Source organism: Rutilus rutilus (assembly GCF_951802725.1).
Source record: "Rutilus rutilus genome assembly, chromosome: 7".
Classification (NCBI taxonomy): Eukaryota; Metazoa; Chordata; class Actinopteri; order Cypriniformes; family Leuciscidae; genus Rutilus; species Rutilus rutilus.
The window spans coordinates 22,931,328-22,951,221 of record NC_140221.1 but is presented as its reverse complement, the minus strand read 5'-3'; the positions used below and the strand labels follow the sequence as shown (position 1 = coordinate 22,951,221).

General features: G+C 36.8%; 1 protein-coding gene across 1 annotated transcript; it reads right to left on the bottom strand.

Annotated features, from left to right (window-relative positions):
• Positions 1–4,673: 4,673 nt before the first annotated feature.
• On the bottom strand, positions 4,674–18,974 carry golph3a (golgi phosphoprotein 3a). Its single transcript, XM_084414317.1, has 4 exons — positions 18,518–18,974; positions 11,084–11,215; positions 10,232–10,346; positions 4,674–6,957 (listed from the first exon to the last, which is right to left on the bottom strand). Exons 1-4 carry the CDS (start codon positions 18,731–18,733, stop codon positions 6,533–6,535), a joined length of 888 nt encoding a protein of 295 aa, XP_084270443.1. The 5' UTR covers positions 18,734–18,974; the 3' UTR covers positions 4,674–6,532.
• Between the last annotated feature and the right edge of the window lie 920 nt (positions 18,975–19,894).

The window sequence follows — 19,894 nt, the reverse complement described above, 5'->3', positions numbered from 1 at the left end:
AATTTGGGTGGAATTTACAATTTTGAGTAAAGGGGGAATGTTGTGTTTATGTACTTGTCAGGAGATGGCGCTGTAGTTCACATGTTGATACCTATAAAAGGTGTAGAGTAAGAATGGAGGGGTGCACCTGCTGCCTAATCATGTACATGGCTGGCACTGTTATATTGCTTGTGGGTTTGAATAAACCTTGAAGAAATGAGAACTTTCTTGTCTTCCTGATTACTTGGACCTAGACATAACAGAACACTTGCCTATTTATTCACCTGCATTTTTATTTATTTATTTTGCTCCTGCAAAAAAGTCGGTAAGTCATACATTTGTGATTTTGAGTCCCCAATATGGCACTTAATACAACTGATGGAGATGGAGCTCAAAAATGTGCTCAAACCTTGGCTTCTATTTAACTTTTATTTTTACTATTAATATTTCACTATTTTACTACTATTCAAAAGGCTGTTCGGCAGATGAAGTATTGCACTCTTCAACTGCAGGAGTCTATAGAAACAATGGACTCGCAGGCATTCTTGGGCCCAGGTGGTTTTGATTTGGGAGGCGCTTATGTGCCTTTAGGTCATTTATTATTTCAAGGGAAGTGAAATTAACCATGAAGACAATGTTGCACTTTCAGACTGCTGGACACCCACAGATTGACCACTGGTCCTGCCAAGTTAAGGACAGCACGTGAGGAATAAATTTCATCATAAAGGAAAATTATTGAAATGGAATAGACATTAATCGAAAACTGAACAGGCAATGCATTTACAGAGTACTCACCCCTTGATTTTATTTCTGCATTTTGTTATACTTCCAAATTTTAGCAGGTTGAATAAACAATAAATTCAACACAAAGCAATCACCCCCTATAAAATTCATGCTGTGCACATATTCCTCTAGTAGCAACTACATGAGTCGTCTTAGTTATGCCTGCATGAGCTTTCCACATCTCAATTCTTCAACACAAATTCACTCCATCTCTGCCAAATTAGAAAGTGTTGGCTTGCAGCAATGTTCAGGTCATACCTAAAAATATTAAATTGGATTAATGTCTCAGCTCAGTCGGAACCATTCCAGAATTATAAGTGTATTTAAACTATTCAATCATACTTTTTTTCTGAGTGCTTTATCATCCTGCTGGAACATGAATTTTTAATCAAATCCAGAATATGTTGCTGCCACCATCAAGTCCCATAGAGATGTATGGTTTTACCAGGGTGTCTGTGGTAAACATGTGCTTTGCTTAGACTCCTCTTTAATATATTTTTACTTTTTTCCCTTCGGGATTTTGTTGCATGCTTTCTAGTAACTTCTACACATGATTAAAGGTTTGCTGTTCTACACACACTTTAACAAAGATGCCCAAACTTTGAAGTGCTAAAAAGACAAATGGACATCTTTGCCCATTCTGTCCCTTGATATTTTTTAACTAAGAAACTTTTATACAAAACCATCATCACCAAGTTTTTTTGTATTTTTTATTTATTGCATTAATGATTGTAAATAACGTTCAGTGTCTTTGCAACAACATGCCGTGTTAAAGTGCCCCTATTATGGATTTTTGAAAATGGCCTTTCATGTAGGCCTAGTGTGTAACATAGCTCTAAGCGAATGAAAACATCCTGCAAAGTTTTAAATCTGAAAGTGCACCCGTATATAAAGTTATTGTCTTTCAAAAGGAAGAACTGAGTCTGAGTCAATGAAATGAATCGTTTTTCAAACAAGTCATAAGCCGTTTCGTTGTGACGTCAAGATGAAATGTTAGCATATTGCCTGCCCACTTATTGCGCACACAGACACCAGGAAAAACTTGAACCTCAAACACTGCAGCTGATTCCTGTGGATACTGGATAGCATCATGTCGAGAATACACTGTGCTCTACAATGTGAAGGTAAAGCCAGTTCCACTGCCCAAGGACGAGCATGTGAAGAATCAGTGGTCAAAATTCATCTTTACCATGATACCACAACAGTATAATCCTAAACTTTTGCTGTGTTCCCTTTATTTTAAATATGACTTCTTCTCAAATCTCGGAGTTCAATGCAGGATTCACAAACCGCTTGCTCTTGAAAGATTTTGTTCAAAATACTTAATTTTGAGTTTTACATTGTGTAGGTCTCCTGCTAACTGGCTAACTCACGTTATCACTGTCTTATGCTAATCAGTTGTGGACCACTATTACCTAAAACCTTGTCTATTAATGCAGATTGTCTGTCGTTCTCACTACTTTGAGTAAAGTTTAAGCATGGAGCAAGATTTGTTTTTACCAAGGTTTATGTTACATCAGTCATTCACGCTTGGCTAATGTATGCACTGTTATTGATACAGTTTCCACGTGTTCACCGCAATAAATTAGAAAAATACTCGGTAAATAAATAAGTACAAGTAAAATAATCGGTTTGTTGATGGGTATGCACTTGTTAATGCTGATGGTGAGGAATTACAGTTGCAACATCTCATAATGTACCTCAAACTGAGTAGTGTATCACTGAGAAACGTCCTGCTCGAGTCGTCCTTGAGATGGAGGTTCGGATTGAATAACTAGTTCTTCGAGTGTTTCATCATCGGACTCGAGCTCGGATTGATATGGTAAAATCGACGTCATTGTTCGTTACTGTGTTTAGTTTACAGTGTAGCCTCAGGACAAGCAGAGCTGACTTTGTTTTGGCTATGGGCGTTTTTGTTTTCGACGCGCGCGCTGTACGCGGTAGACCAATCACAACAGACTGAGCTGTCTGGCCAATCAGAGCAGAGTAGCGAAAAGGAGGGATTTAGAGAGACTGATTCATCTGACGAGTCGTTTGAGAATCATTGAAAATGTGGTGATGTGCAAATATATGAGAAAATGAAAGGTTTTTTTATTTTATTTTTTTACCTTTGAGGCATGCAAACCTGTTGTAGGAGACTCCAAAATAACATTAGGAAACTTTAAAATAGCATAATAGGGGCACTTTAAATTGTCACTTAATTTTTTTTTTTTTTTTATACAAAAATCACTATCATGTTTCAATGGTTTTGAAACTTATGTATGTATTTATTTATTTATTGCATGATTAAATAAATTAGTGTTCAGTGTCTTGGATTAAAACATGCAGTTTCAAAATAAATTATCAGTGATGAGTCAGTGAGATTAATTGTGCAATCAAGCAGTTGAACAGAAAAGTATAAGGTCTTCATAAGAGATTTGCCAAAACAGATAATGATTTATAAATATTTCTTGTGTTGGTAGGTTACAGCAGATAAGAGATTACCGTGAAGCTAATCCTTACAACGAATCTAATCCTTACAACATATATTTTACAACATTGCCTAGATTCTTAGAGATTCTCTGAGATGCAAACAGGAGCCAGTATCACATTTGCGCTTACTTAATTCTGCATTGGTTTAAGCAATTCTTGCAAGTCTGTCAATCAGATTGACCACATTATCATATTATGAATCAATTTTCTGAGAAAGTTACAAAGTATAACAGAATCCTGTCAGCTAACAGGGTGAGCTGCGTGTGTGTGTTTATATATATATATATATATATATATATATATATATATATATATATATATATATATATATATATATATATATATATATAGCAGAGACTGGTTTTTAATCACTGGATAAGTCAACATAATCACACACTTCCAAGTCTCAACATTTCCAAGTGAGTTTATGCATGTCAAGCGCTTTCCCTTTAAGGAAAAGACAGAATTTTACATAACTATGAGTCATCATTGACAATGCCAGAGAAACATGTTTCAACCATATTGAAGGATGAAGGTGTTATGCTCGCTTCTGACCCTTTGGCTGAGCATTTTCTTTCAGCGTTAAGAGATGAGCTCAGCTGAGATGTTAATGCAGTGAGGCTATTGCGTAGGCAGACACGGCACAACCTTCCACCACAGCTGGCCAAACGTCTGCAGAAACCAGACATCACACCAGGCCAGGCACAAGAATAGACCAGACTCAACAACACTATATATTGTTTGTAAACAAACATCCACTGCTATTGGAAAAATACCACTCAAAGACTAATTGAAAAATTACCAAATGAGAAATGTGTGTAAATACAAGAACCCTGACGTAAGAAAACCCTACTCACAAAATACAGTGGAATAAATCTGTTTACTCTCAACAGGGTAAACACAAACTCATTCTCAATAAGCGTTTCAGCTTTGGGCTTTTATTTTTCTAGTATCATAGCAATGATTCTTTTCATGCTATGGAATGAAATGAAATAAAACTGTCAGCAAGCCAACATACCTCAACTTAAATAGCTGAAATGCTCATTAGTGGTTGTATAAAGTAGTTATATAAAGAGTGTTACTCAACGGTATAACTAACAAGTTTCAAATGCTTAACTTTAAGAGTAAATGCATCTGTCCTTCAGAGAATATGCACAATGCAGAGGCCAACTGTAGTCTGACATGGATGAAGGTGAGCTGCAATCATGTCCCCACTACCGTTCAAAAGTTTGGGGTCAGATTTGAAAGATATGTATATTTTTATTCAGTGAGGGTGCAATAACTTTCTATTCATCAGTGAATCCTGAAAAATAAGCCATAATCATGGCTTTTTGTCTTCTCTATGTGAGAAATAAAACTAAAACGCCATGGCATGTAACTAATCTGATGCATCAAAAGCAGCACTTCTTCACAAAATAAATAACAGATGATGTTTGAGGCACTTTCAAGACCATAGTTTATTTCATTGTAATAAGAAAGTATATACATTGGGGTCCCTTTATATTGAGTCCTAAAGCTACACACGATCTTAATTGTCTTTTACTCCGAGACACTTTTCAGACAGGTGAAAATCCCATAGGTCGACTCTTCCAAACAATTGGTGGATTTCCCAGACCATCGCTACATACAATTAACTATTGTGAAGCAAGCATTTAGCATCATTGTGAAGAAAACAAAGAACAAAACAAAAGCATGTTGATTTAAATTATTGCTATAAAACTGAATAAAAATCTGCATAATGACAAAAAAACAACAACATTAGAATATGGTGATTGAATGAAGGCTTTCTCAAAAGATTTTCATAGCGTAAAAACAAAATTAAGACATGCTTGTGTAAGCTTTTACATGCCAAGCAAAATTAACAGGTTTGATACAGAGTTTGCTCATGTGGTAAGCAGCATGATTACATAAGAAACTATATACAGATTTAACTAGATTGGGACAGAATGCAATGTCAATCAGCAAATGATAATAAAATACTATCAAAAATATACTGACTCGAGAAAATGGTGGAATCTGCTCTTACATATAAAAGTCACATTATAAAGTCTATATATATATATATTTTTTTTATCCTATGTTTGTTTAGAAGTGTGAGTACATGAATTAAATCTTTTGACATTCAAAACCATTTCCATAAAACATCTCTTAAAACCTTGAGGACTTGCCCTTACATAAATCAATAGAAAAATATGAAAAGAAAATTAAGCTGTATGCCATACAGATGTTTTTTTATTTGCAGGGAGGACACAGATTCCTTTATTAAACTCTTGTGGTCCTCAAATTAGTTTCTGGTAGGCATATACAAAAGGTATGAAGACTACTGAGCAACCGAGTAACAAACGCTTTCTGAATCTAGCTCCATTAATGCCACGTCACAAAGAGCTACAGTACATCCTGCACCTTGAGAGCTATGCATCCTATAACCAATCTCAGGCACATAAAAGTATTTGAAATTCATAAGTAACACAAGAGAAAGCTAATGAGGAGTCACAACAATAAATGTGTGAAGAGGTAGAGTTTGAAGCATTCGTGGGGTGTTTATGGACCAAACGGAAGGAATCGCAATGGTAGAGCTCTCATAAAAGATTGCTGATAATCCACCCAGTAAATATACTTGACAGGTCCTCTAACAGCCTGAACTTCGTCACTCCTCTCTAAAAACACTGTTTTTTTGTTTTGTTTCAGTAGTGTTTTTTGTTTGTTTCAGTAGTGTGAATGTGAAGCTGCTAGCGCTAGCACACTTGCCACAAACCACTAAAATGTTATCACATCAGGATTTACCTTTTTGGTTTCTTTTCAGGCCCCATTATTAGTATGAAAACAAATTGACAACAAATTGAAATTAAAAATATGATACACGGTAGTGTACTTTATTTTCTTAAGTATCTGTTGTGTCTTACCATACGCAGATACTGCTTTGGCGTACACAACTTATGTCACAATGAATCAATTCCAATTAAATGTATGAAACTGATGACAAAACATTGTAAGATCTGTTAGGTACCCATCACGGATGTCCAGGCAAGGAAACAATGTGCAGCAATGCAAAAATGTAAATGTTCCAACAGTCTATGGTGAGAAAGTACCCAATTGCATTCAAATGAACAAACGATTAAAGGAGGACAAAATACACCGGACAAACAAAAGAGAGAAACCCAATGACAGATCTTGCAGAGAGAGTAGGGAGGAAGGGAGATATCTACAAGGAAAGAAACCAAGACTCCATTTTGATGCACCAGGTCAACCACTTCTCAAACCTGATTTAACCAGTCCAACCGTTTTATTTTCCATTGCTTCATTTAGTGAAGGCGGCCACCACAGCCCACAGCAGCTCATTGGTGTTGTTCTTCATGCTCTCGCCCTCAGGCTCCAGGTCCAGCAGCTGTCGTACTCTCTTCATGGCCAGATCGTACTGGTCATCCAGAAGCGGGGCAAACGCGTTCTCTAATACATCAGAGGAATGGGCTAGGAATATAAGGGCCAGAATGCGTTTGTCCATTCGATGAGGGTCGTTCACCCACTTGTCCAGCACGGCCTCCTGCACCTTCTTAATAAGGCGCTGCTTAATATTATTATTGGTAAGGGGGTGTGTAGTCATGTCGAACAATAGGAAGTTTTGTTTCTCTGTTGTCAGGACGCCCTTCTCTACGAGATTCTTGGCCAGGCGTTCTCGGACGTTACGCAGCTGATAGTGAAGCTTCAGCGGGTTCCATGTCTCGCCTGCAAACGACAAGCACTTTCAGCACCAGACATCAACTAACATTCACTTTACTTGACAAGGACAGAGATCCTTTTTTTTTTTTTTTTTTTTATTGCTATGGCTACAACTTACAATACCAAAAAGTATCACGAAAATAATAAAAACTGACAGAAAAGGCACTGTGGCAGCCGTTAAAAAGTCTGGCGTAAGAGGTACAGCTCCCATAAGGCTTGTATATTTGAGACATTTCACTGTGAAGGACAGAGATGGAACAAATCAGGCCTGTTTGCACCTTGTGCAGTTGCTGCCAAAATGTATTACATTTATTTTAGGAATTAGGAGTTTTTAGAAATGTATTAAAACAGAAATGTAAATAAAGATGATTTCATCACTCCTTTGACAACAGCAGCACAAGGTGAGTTCAGAAGAAAGATATTAGTGTGTTACTTGAATGGACTTCACTGTTCTTAAAAATGCTATTTTCTATTCCATTTATTGGCACAGCTGTTAGACATAAGTCTATGTTTACTTATAATTATTATTATAAACGAAGGGTTGCACCATAATTCTAATTCTAGTCAATATCAGTAAGCTGTTATTTATTTTATTAGGGCCAATAACCGATAAACGGTTAATATAATAATTCTACATTATGCCTAATTAAATAAAATAAACACTAAGAAAAAAAAAAAGGTATTTAAATGCAAGTGTATTTAGGCATAGCAATATTAAATGTACTGTATGAAAAAAAGGATATTAATTTTGTCATTAAATTTATTAGTGCTTTTATTGATTAACTTAACTTTAATTGAGCATTAGATGACAGTAAAGGTAATCTAAATGTAAAAAAGGGATACATGAGCATGCACAATTAAAGGGACACAAAAGAAGATATTTTGAAGAATGTTGGTAACCAGACAGTTGATGGTAGCCATAGAAGTCTATAGCCGCTTTCCGACCGGAGGAACCTTTTCACAGTTCCTAGAACTATTGGCTAAAGTACCCGGATGTCGGCGTGTTCGCACCGCAGGAACTAGGAACGATTTTAGTTCTAGGAACTCCATTTGGAGGAACTAATTTAGGTCCTACTTCAGAGTAGGGTCTAAACCAGCACTATAGGAACTATCCGTGACGTTTGGTGTACGCTGATTGACCGAACGCACGCGGAACACCAGCAGCCGCCATTTTTTAAAACAGCTAGAATGTAAACACACAGATTATAGCCTATATATTTACTCCATAAACTAACTATACAAACATGGAAAACAGTGATAGATGGGTCTCTAAACCTTTATGCTGAAGAGAAAATCCAACGCAACTTTGAGGGGACCAAGCCAAACATGATTATGTTTATCTGCCCAGCTAGCAACACTGGACATCAACCACACAGCATAGGCTAATAACCTTTTTTCATATACTGTCTACTTTCTATAACAGTTCTATCTAATAACATATTAAACAGTCTGTTAGACAGATCGCTAACTTATAAACACAGAGAATGCGAGCATTGTTTGCTCTGGCGTTCTCAGCGCCGCCAAAATAAAGGTCCGTCACGCCGTCAAAATAAAAGTCACCGTGCCCTTAACCCTCCTACCAGTTCCTATGGCCGCTTGGCCAGTGCGAACGCAAACAGCAAAACTGAGTTTGGGGGAGAGTAGTTCTTAGAACTGTTTAGAAGTGGACAGTTCCTAGAACTAAGTTCCTGTAACTACTTGGTCGGAAAGCGGCTAATGGCTACCGTCAACTGTGGTTACCTAAAAATTTCTTCTTTTGTGTTCAACAGAGGAAAGAAACTCATACAGGTTTGGAACAATTTGAGGGATAGTAAATGATGACAGAATTTTATGTTTTTGGGTGAACTGTCCCTTTAAATATCTAATATCGACCAATACCATTACCTATATAAAAAACTGCTATATTGTGCATCCCTATTCTAGTTTTCGGGTAAACACTTTTTTTCAAGAGTATAATCCCATTTATTGACAGCTGCTCCTACAGGCTCATTACATTATTAATAGTTTTAATATGTTTTTGCCGATGTTTTGAGTCTTTCACAAGTTTCAGACAGAAATTTTGAATGCAGAAGTCTAGAGTCCCTTGAGCGAGTACCACCAGCTCAGTTGGTCAGCTCCTGTGCTGAAGCAGAGAAGCACAGACAGCACAGGATCAAAGCTGGCTGTGCTCAAGCATTTGCTAGTCATCAGCCTGCAGTAATTTATGGCTCTGATCTAATTCTGAGCACATTTTTATACACCATCTAAACGAGGATGGCAGCTCCTTCTCTCAGGTGCTTTGATCTCACCCTTTGACCCTTCGGCTCTCCATACTGAGACATTTCCAACTGAGCTCATAGCCACAGTAGGTCCCAGAAATCTCTCTCAATCATTGGACTGAGATTGGAGTGAGTCTGGATCCAGATGTTTTATGCGCACCAGGCAAAGTATATTTAGCAGGTAGCAATGGTTAAAATTGTTCAATTTAATACAATTTGGTTACACTTTATTTTAAAGTGTCATTGTTACAGTGTAATTATATATTTAAGTACTGAGTAATATTTAGCAACTACATGTACTTACTATAGGGTTAGGGTAGGATTAGGATTTGGTTGAGGGTAAGTTGCATGTAATTATGCATAATTTACCGTTATTACTATGGTCACTGTAAAATAAAGTGTTACCCAATTTCACTATTGTTCAAAAGATTTGTAATACTTTTATTCAGAAAGCATGCATTCAATTAATCCAAAGTGACAGTAAAGACTTTTATAATGTTACAAAAGGTTTCTATTTTAAATAAATGCTTTTCTTTTGAACTTTCTATTCATCAACATTGATAATAATAAGAAATGTTTCTCGAGCACCAGATCAGTATATTAGAATGATTTCTGAAGGATCATGTGACATTGATAACTCTAATAATGGTTGCTGAAAATTCAGCTTTGCCATCACAGGAATAAATTGCATTTTTAAAATATATTTAAATAGCAAATAGTTATTTTAAATTGTAATGGTACTTCACAATATTACAGTTTTTACTATATTTTTGATCAAACAAATGCAGCCATAGTGAGCTTTAGAGACTTCTTTCAAAAACATTTAAAAACATTACGACCCCGAACTTTTGGACAGCAGTATAATATAATAAAAAAAATAGCCATTAAATAATAATTCAATAAGAGTTTAAGTTTTTAGAGTGTAAGCGTTTTACAGTAATATTTATGCTGTTCTCTAAAGCCAAGGTATGGTATTGCTGAAGTAATTAGGGGAAAAAATTCAGTTCTCAAATGATACTCACCACTGAGCAACTCTATCCAGCTCTGCACGGTTTCGGGCGGTTGAGTGTCTTTTATGTGTTTTAGAGCCTCGTCCAACAGCACGTCCCCAGTTGGAGCATCAGACTTACATATAATCTAAGAAAAAGGAGAAGAGAAACGTCACTGAACACATTAAAACATTATACTGCACAAAAGCACCACTGACATCAAGGCAGAGAAATCATGAGGGTAAAATCATGTGAAGCAGATGAACTACTTCAACTGAAGACCAAAGAGTTTTAATTCATGTATTAAATCTAATGCATTTTCCAGGGATACATCTGAGCCCAGTTTAATAATAAAAGTTCTCACTTCCAACAGCCAACACCAACCGCAAAAAGTGACCTCCTGACACACAATTAATATCAAAGTGCTCCCTCTTGTGGTAGAAAGTGTCCAACACAACTGTAAATGTAATGACACCAGAGTGCTGAATTCTACAAGCACATAAAGAATATCATCTGAATTTGTTCAGTCCAGCTGTGTTTGTAGAAACCTGTGCAACTGAACCTGTACCATCAGTACAACCTATCTGAAATGTTTAAATGACGTTCTGGGAGGATATTTTTTAAAAACATGGCTCTGTATTTTCTTTTTAGTCCATACAATGAAAGTCAATGGGATCCCGACATTCTTCGAAATATCTTCTTGTAAAAAGTCACACAAGTTTGGAACAACATGAGGGTGAGTAAAAGATGACAGCGTTTTTGTTTTGGGGTGAACTAACCCTTTAAATGTGTGTAGCAAGTGAACACAGCTGAAGGAAGCATCCAAAACAGGAAGCCTCTCCCTATCGTATGATCATTTCCAGCGTGCTGAACAGTGTGCCTTACCTTCCGGGTGAGCAGGCTTTTCCTCCTCATGCCACAGGCCTCCAGCTGCAGTCTCCCTCGTAAGGCCAGCTCAATGAGCATGCAGCCCCGCAGGCCTGATGAAATGCAGTCATTCCAGAAGGAGGTGTAGCCCTTGCACATAAACAAAACCAAGAAAGTCAGTACAAATGCCCCATCAAGGTTCAGAGCTTCAGTGCAGCTATACAACTTCCATCCGAATGGTTTGTGAACAAAGAAAACTTTTCTAAACAGTTTACAGATGACTCAAAATGATAAACACTGCTAATATGGACTCCAGTTGTTTTGTGTGAAGACCCATCATCACACAAGGATCTAATTTATGCCTGCACAAATAAGACACAAATCCTAAAAATAGCTTTATTGTAATTTGTGAAAAAAGAACTGTAATTCAAATATGAATTTAACAAAGAATTGCAGTCTAAACATGTTATCAGACAAAATATGGGGAAGATTGATAAAGTTAATAATCAAAGTTTGAAAAGTCACCTACAGAAATTTGTATGTAATTATACTTAAAAACTAAAATGTCATTTTCAAATCTCCCAAAATACTCTAATTTATCCCCAATTTTCGTCACCATTTATTTTTAGGGTGACAACGTTGTCAAAACGATCCTTGTTCACACAGATCAGCGAATACGACTAAAAACACTGTGTTATGCTGCCAAGTCCAGTAGTTGGCGATGTTACTTTGTAAAGAAAGCCTAAATGCCTACAGACTGAACACGTAATACGCATATGCAGGACGTCACCGTTTTCATAAATTCGCGTTTTTGTAGTTTACACTGAGAAAATAACGGTATCATTTTGAAACCCGTTTTCAAAAGTTTGCATTTCAGGCTCCCAAAACGTTGTTGACGTGTAAATGAATGGCCAAAACGCATAAACGGTCTTACTTTTTTAGTTAAAAATGGTGTGTAAACAGCTCCTTAGAGTTATCTGAAACCATAGTGAACATTTTGTGGTGCTGTGTGGTAAAACGGAAGAGGTAAAAACAATGCCTGTTATTTTCACTTTGTCTAATCAGCTGAAATGAAAATGTATACTACATACCATAATAGTAATGATCACACAACTTGTTGGAGTAAAACATTTGTGTAACTATTGCATTTCTTTGAATTGCAATTCAGTAAATTTCTCCTGTTGTCATGCCAGTTCAACTTCCTGTGGGGTGTGGACAATGAAATTGTCAATACTTGAACTAAATTTATGAAATAAAATGGGGAATTTTCCCCAACACTGAGGGATAGTTATGATGTTAGTTTTCATTTTTGCAGCTCCATCTGCTGCAGCGTCATGTTCAGCAGTGGATGAAGTGAGCGATGGATCCTTCCAGCACTAACAAGGCCTGCTTTGTGAAGGTCCAGCCTCCCTATCCCAGAGGCCACAACCGGGAAACAACAGGCCTCTTTTAAGGCACTGGCAACACAGGCAAGTTTGCTCAACACATGCAAAACCCCAGAGTGATGCACAATGAGTAAATAATCAAGTCAATCATTTTGCACACATCAACAGGAATAATAACGTAATAAATCATTATATGTTGTAAGTTTGAAAAGTTCTAAAACCAGAAATCTAACTTTTGTTTCCACAGATAATTTGCTTTAAACTGAAAATTAAGGATGCACCGAAATGTCAGCTGCCGAAAATTATCAGTCAAAAATGTCATTTTCATTTTTTTTGTCCGAAAGAGAAAAAAAGGCAGAAAAAATATGGCGCCCTGCCCCTCCTCTCCGTGTTCAGCGATCAGGTTGCACTCTCGTGCAGCATGTTTTGTAACTTAGCAAGATGCACAGCTTCGAAGCAACTGCTCAGTGTTCCGCTCTGTGTGTGCGGATGTGCTCTGCTCCCTACGTTCTGTATGTGCACTCAATGTTGCGCTCAGTGTGCACGCTCTTAAAGGCCCCCTGAAATCAAAATTTAAGTTTGTTAGCTTTTAGTATGAATATGTTAGCCTTGAGTTTATGAATAAGCTGGTGTGTTTCAAAACAATGACAAAATTTGCAATTACGGATTCGCTTCCATGACGTAGTCTGTGAGGTAAACTAAATGCTATTGGCTATTTGAAAAGGGGGAGGAGCCATTCAATATGTCCCGCCTTAGCTTCCTGTTTCAGTGGAAATGACGTCAACGCCTCATACAAAGCTGCAAGTTCCACGGCACTTCAGTGGGCCTTTAAGCCAGTGTTATACTTTCTGCATGCGGAAGGATCCGCTAGGGTCCCCGTGACGTAAAAAATCGTCATCTGAGGGTGTACGCAGAGGCTCTTTTGGGACATCCGCGTGCCTCACTAGGCTACAAAAGCATCAACTGCACATGCGCTGGAAAAACAGCATGGACGTCGAATTTGAAGAGAGGGTGTATGAAGAAGTCCGTCGCTACCCACACCTCTACAATCCGACGTTAAAACAATATAAAGACAGCCAGAAATTGGAAATTGCATGTGTTTAAGTGTACACGCCGATCTACTGCGCATGTGTGGAACACGTCTGCCGAGCGGAGCCCAGCATACACTTTCAGTAGTATAAATACAAGTAGTCTGCATCCGTGCTTTCCAAACGCTCCACTTATGCAATCACGATCACCGCAAAAGCAAAGGCCGCTCAAATAACGTGCCAACATGAAATTTATCTGGACTTGTTTCTGTTTGCAATAGCCCTCCTGTGGTGTAACATGGTTCACTGATCCACTCCCTGCTCTGCTCAAATGCTTTGATAATAATCTTTCTAAGACTATACTTTATTTTGATATTTGTCAAAAAATAAATCTGTTAAATCTGATTCTGTTGCATAGAACTGAGTAAAGAATTATACAGTAGTCAACATTTGAAGTGGATCAAAAAAGTTCATCAAAGTTGTCCTAAGACAAGAACAGGTATTGTTCAAAGTTCATGCATAACTTTGATGAAAGGTTTTGATCCACTTCAAATGTTGACTACTGTATATTGATTTTAATATTTTAATATGGGCCTATTTTCTGTCCATTTTTTGTGTTACTTTAAATAATTTTTTTTAAATTTTTTTATTCAGATTCAGTAACATTATTGATTATTTAATTTAAAAGTCTAATAAATAAAAAAACTAATTTAAAATGAGACATTAATAATTATTTAAAAAGTTTCGGTTTCGGCCCAGAATGTTCATTTCAGTGCATCCCTACTGAAATTGTTCAGAAAAAATACATTAAAAAAAACATGAGATTCAAGCCATGTGTGTAGTGATGACATACATCACGTTTTTTCTTTTTCTTTTTTTTTTCTAGTGGAACTTAAAAAGAATCATCAAATGTCAAAGTTGCTTTTTCATACAACAAAAGTGCATGAGGAACAAGTTCAGCTGAAACTGTGCTTGGTTTATGAAAAAATAGCTCATATTAAGAACTACTTTACACTTTAAAGACATAAAAGTACTGTTCAACTGTACTGTACAGTACTGTACTCTACTGTTCAAAAGTTGTTGTTTTTATCAGCAAGGATGCATTAAATAAATGAAGTGAGAGTAAAGAATTGTCTTTTCTTCCCAATTGTGATGTATATCCGAGGAGTGAAACTAGAACTGGCAAAAAGATGTATAGGACAGGATTTTGTCCATTGGGAATTGATTGGATCATTGTGGTTTGCTTTTGCTGTGGCAGGTTACAACATTGCTTCTTTAAACAACACAGCACTCAAACTCAGGAAAGGTTGGTCATGGTTTTCTTGTTGACACTGTGCGCAAGTCCTCTGTCCTGCGAGTACACTAGATGTACTTTGTGCTCTGACAACAACATAAAGCCAGAGTAAGAGCTGAGCTGAGACACAAGCAGACAGTCATGATAAAGGCTCAGTAGGCAAAGGCAGCTGTATTTAAACATGGCACAGTCACAACTGTCGGAGGAGATTAACCACATGCAAAATAGCCCCTTCATTTACTTAAAACTGAATTTTAATGTGTCTTTTACACAAATAGATATACTGTGTAAAATAAACAATATGGACATACTACAGGTTTAAGGTTTGGTTTAGTTTTAGTTGCTTGTTACTGTAGTAAATACAAGTAATGAGTAACAAAGAGACATGAAAGAAAAATACAAAAATAAAATAATTAAAACCATTAAAAGGCAGGATGAGCAATTTCAGAGAGTATAGCAATAGCAAGCTAGTTTTAAGAGTATCCCACCCTCCCTTCAGAGAGCTCTCTCCAAAGCGTCACAAGAGACAGCGTTAAATTACCTCATGTGTCAAAGAACATAACATTACAATAATGAACGTAAACAACTTATACCACCCGACTGCAGCGGATTCATTTCGTCAGTGATAGTGTTGGCATAGAAACACATAATTCCGAGGACGTAAACAGCTCTGAGTAGAAGGTCACGGGTTGCCCTCTCTTAATTAGTGATACACCGATCATGATTTACTGGTTGATAAAGCAGCAAATTTATTTGTTGTTTATTGGCTCTATAACAGGCAAACTGGCCTTAAATATCAGTAGCCATTTGAAATTAGAGGCAACCGCTGCATTTTAATCACGATCGAAACAAAGATGCTACACACGTAGCATGAGCAGTTGTTTTTGATTTGAATTAGATTGCATAATTTCAAGCAAAAACAGAATGGTCTGACTTTAGATTTGTGAAATAATGTTACATTAGACACCTGCACAAAACAAAAACAGCATACGGACTGAATGAAAATGTAAATTCACTCTCTGACAGTAGGTGGTGCTTATGGAACATCAGCGGTTTCTTTGGTAACAAAGTGTTTATGAAAAACATTGGCTTTTCATGTCAAACACATTTCCCCCCCAAATTCACATTACTAAAATGCATTAGTGTAATATAATAATAGTAATGTGCATGATACTAAAAAAAATCTCCAAGGTTTCTTTTCTTTCTTTTGACTGTGGGATGAAATATGACCCAGACATGTTTCAGACAGGTTTTGTGAGATTCTCCTAGAATCAAGCAACATAACCAATAGCCAGAATATATTACAATTTTACAGAATATTTTTTTTGACAATGTTTCAACTTCTACATTTGTTGCCAACTGCCAACCATAAGCATGAGCAAACTGTAGACCTGGAAGTTGGAACATGCTATGTTAATCCATTTATCCTTTCTGCAACTTTCCATACAGATAAGCAAATCTTAGTGAGGCCTCGACAAGATATTCAATGTCTGAAAATGGCAGTAATCTAAAACCCAAAGGAAAGCTTTGTGAACAAGCGACAGGAATGCTCCCTTCTGTGTTGTTCTTGGGCAAAACAATGTACTGTTGTTAAACACACAAGGAAGACTTCTGCAAAACTAATATACTGAACAAAATGTACAGTAGCATGACACTTCCAGGAACAATGTAAGATGTCGAACTGATCTAAACATGACAACAGGGAAAGACACTATATCTATCTAAAAGTCAATTCGTTAGAAATCTCTCTGTTGTGTGTTAATGTGTCTTTTGTTGTCCTGACTGTTTTATGCTTTTGTGTTTGTTAATATAACTAATAATATAAGAAGAAATCTCTGTTGTGGAAAAATGACACAATGATTCCAGGTTTGAGAGGCCAAGATAAAAAAAAATGTACAATTTGATTGCAGTGTGTTCTACAAATGTATTGACAGTGTCTCGAGTAACCATTGATCAATCAAACCATTAAACTCCAAAACCTTGTATTTGACATGTAAAACACAAACAGAAACCTGCTGTGTGAGGTTTGTGGACAAAGCAGGATCCAAGACATATTGCCTGAGTAAAACACTGGTCATTTTTCTATAAGCTACAATTAATTTTGAATAGTACCCAAAAGCCATTGCTGTTGAGAGCATAAATTAAAGTAGGGAGTAATTCGATATGAATGAGCTGTAAAGAGAGGTGTCTTCAGTAACACTGCCCTGTCAAATGCTTGCTCAACCAAAACCTAACTACAAAGGCCAGACAATGAGCTAGGTGCAATTCACTACCTACTATAAACCTTAATTAAGGGTCGGTCAATACACCAAACTGGCTAATTTTAGATGCTTTGCCTCTTTCCCTTTATTAAGAACAGTCATATTTGTTAATCCCCAAAATCAAAATACTCATGACCTTCCCTCTTAAAACTATGAGAGTAACAACCAATAAAACCCACATTTAGAAAGTTCTACATTTGTTTTTTTTTGTTCATAGTTTAACGCCATGATGCCAGCTACCCCGGCTATATTCATGGCGAGAAAGAGATTACAAATTCTAAAACTAGATCTGGTCTTTCTTCACTTAAAAAAAAAAAAAACCTATATATCATAAATCATAAGAGTCAACTGAAAATAAAGAATTCTTACAGAGTGGTGTGATAATGGATTAGAAAGTTCTACATAATTTTATGGAGTATGTCCTTCGCTTTTCAAACAGATCCTCCATGTTGGTGACCCTCCCTCCCAATGAATGGTTATGATCAGAAGTTGTACTAGCTTACAACTTACTAAATACTATTAGCCTATTGCCTATTAGCAAGTAAACAAAAGGAATTGGATGTTTAACTCCACGAGAGATGTTAAGTTATTATTTTAAATCAATATTATCTAATTTAGAATAAAAATGTCTTGACATTTGGCAGTCCAAACAAATGATTTGATGGATGGTTATCAACGGTTGTCAATGGTTATCAACCCACTTTGGATATTTTCCTTATTGTTGATTTGATATATATGCCTACTTAAGTAGTAGTAGAGGTTTCAAGTTTCAGATCCGCATCAAAAGGCAAACTATATAAATAAAAAAGTAAAATAAACCTTGGATTTGTCCAAAACACTTCATGTTGTGAGTTTGGATTTACATGCTTTGTTAGAATATGTAGGCTAGAACATGTGGGTGACTAGTGACACTAATCTCAGTGGGCGATGAAGGCATTTCAACTACATTAATTCATCAAAACTACATTAATTCATCAATCTTAATAATAAACAAAGACTTCACATTTTAGTTTCTTAAAGCAGCACCGTATCTGAAACCATCATACTGAGCTTCATTTGGATATGACAAGATAATGTCATAGCATCTTAATGTCACAATGGTTACCATTTTCTATAGGAAGAATACGGTGTACAATTTAAGTATTAGACAGTTAAAGGCATAACTCGTTATTTTAAACTATGGTCTTTACGCAATGTCGATTTGTTTCGACAGTCTGATGGGTCAGAGAGATAACTTGTAACTGCAGTGGCAAGGCAAGCTAAAAGCTACATTGCATCACAGAAATATTGTTGTTTGCTTTTAACTCAAAACGTCATCAATTTAGAAAAGAAAAGGAGTTTAAAACCCCCCAGATTGTTTCCAGCTGCATCTTTCTTTAAAGAGCTCACATATTAACTATGAAGCACGCGATCGTGGTGAGTGATGATGAGAGATAAGAACAGACAACTACTAAAAAAATAAATAAAGCAAAAACAACAACAACCTCGCGATCTTTCAAGCCCAGCAGCAGTACTTCCTCCATCAGGGTCAGTCTGGTCTCCTTGGCATCGCCGCTGTCGTCGTCGTCCTGCTCATCTCCTCGGCGGGGCTCGTAGTCCTCGTCGCCGGATCCGCGCTCTCTGTCTGCGGCTGCAGCGCTGCGCGAAGCCTCGGTGCGCCTTTGCACCAGGCCGGAGCTCCGCTGGGTCAAATTACTCATCTCTCAAACACACTAAAACAAAACCTCCTTCCCAGACTCCTGTCTGAGAACAGACTGGATTATTCAGTCCGATGCATAAATGATTCCCGGGGTGAATAAAGGTGTGTTTAGGGATTTGTTTTGGAGAGGGGCCCCTCGCGATCCCAGCCGCGGACCGTCGCTGATTCCGTCAGGTTTAATATGGCGACCTGACGAGTAGCTACAACAGTAGATGTGGCATCTCAACATTCAGGTTGTATCTGAGGAGGTGCACACCGAGACAGCATTTTCAGAAGGTAGCACCACCAGAGTTTTTATAGTTAACTAAAACCATTAAAAAACATTTTCGTTACTTAACCCTCTATGGGGCATCGTTTAATAAATGACGCGAAGAAAATAGCTTTTTAAAATACAATAATAGTAAACAAAAAATAAAAAATACATTTTAGTAATATTCTGTATAACATCCTCTTCAGTCAATACAGTTAAAATCTAGGTCTATGTGCTTGACTTTTTTTGTTGTTGTTTTTTTGGCAAAAAGAAAGTAGAGATATTAGTAAGGTCATATGCTGTCAAGGCAAGTGAGTTAATTTTAAACTAGAAAATGCATATAAATTCCATTATTTTTTTATATCTATCTATCTATCTATCTATCTATCTATCTATCTATCTATCTATATATATCATTGCAAATCCAAATGTGTTTTCTAAAGTTTTGTTCATTTTTAATGCACATTTTGTAAGAACGAAATCTCAAAAGACCAAAAAAATAATAATAATAGCCTCTCGGCCTGTTTTAGGTTGATATTATTACGTTTTATAGAAGACAGAGAGGAAAAGCTGTACCTTTCCCAGAAATTACTGATGGTAGTGATGGCAGTGTATTAGAAATTGAAGTCATAGAAGACAGGAAGACGTTGAGGATCAAGGAGGATAGAAGCAGTCAGAGATGAAGAATATAAGTCATAGATTGTTGTGGAACTCAGGCATTTGGTACATTATCCTATGCTATGCCAGTTTGGAAAGTTTCTCCAAAATGACTAAACAGGTCAAAATCGAGTTGTGTGGAAAGTGTGGGCTACACTGAAAAATAAGTCTTGTTGATTATCACTTGTGTTACAATCATTGATTTGGAATCCCAAGAAAGAAACAATGTTAAAGAATCTTTAATGCTTTTTGAAA

What these genes read in the sequence shown, in the direction of transcription:
- golph3a (XM_084414317.1), bottom strand. Translation starts at nt 18,733, where the DNA reads ATGAGTAATTTGACCCAGCGGAGCTCCGGCCTGGTGCAAAGGCGCACC. An exon ending in TGGGCTTGAAAGATCGCGAG is followed by an intron (nt 11,216 to 18,517) that starts GTTGTTGTTGTT and finishes TTTATGTGCAAG; the next exon opens with GGCTACACCTCCTTCTGGAA. An exon ending in CTGGATAGAGTTGCTCAGTG is followed by an intron (nt 6,958 to 10,231) that starts GTGAGTATCATT and finishes TGTCGTTTGCAG; the next exon opens with GCGAGACATGGAACCCGCTG.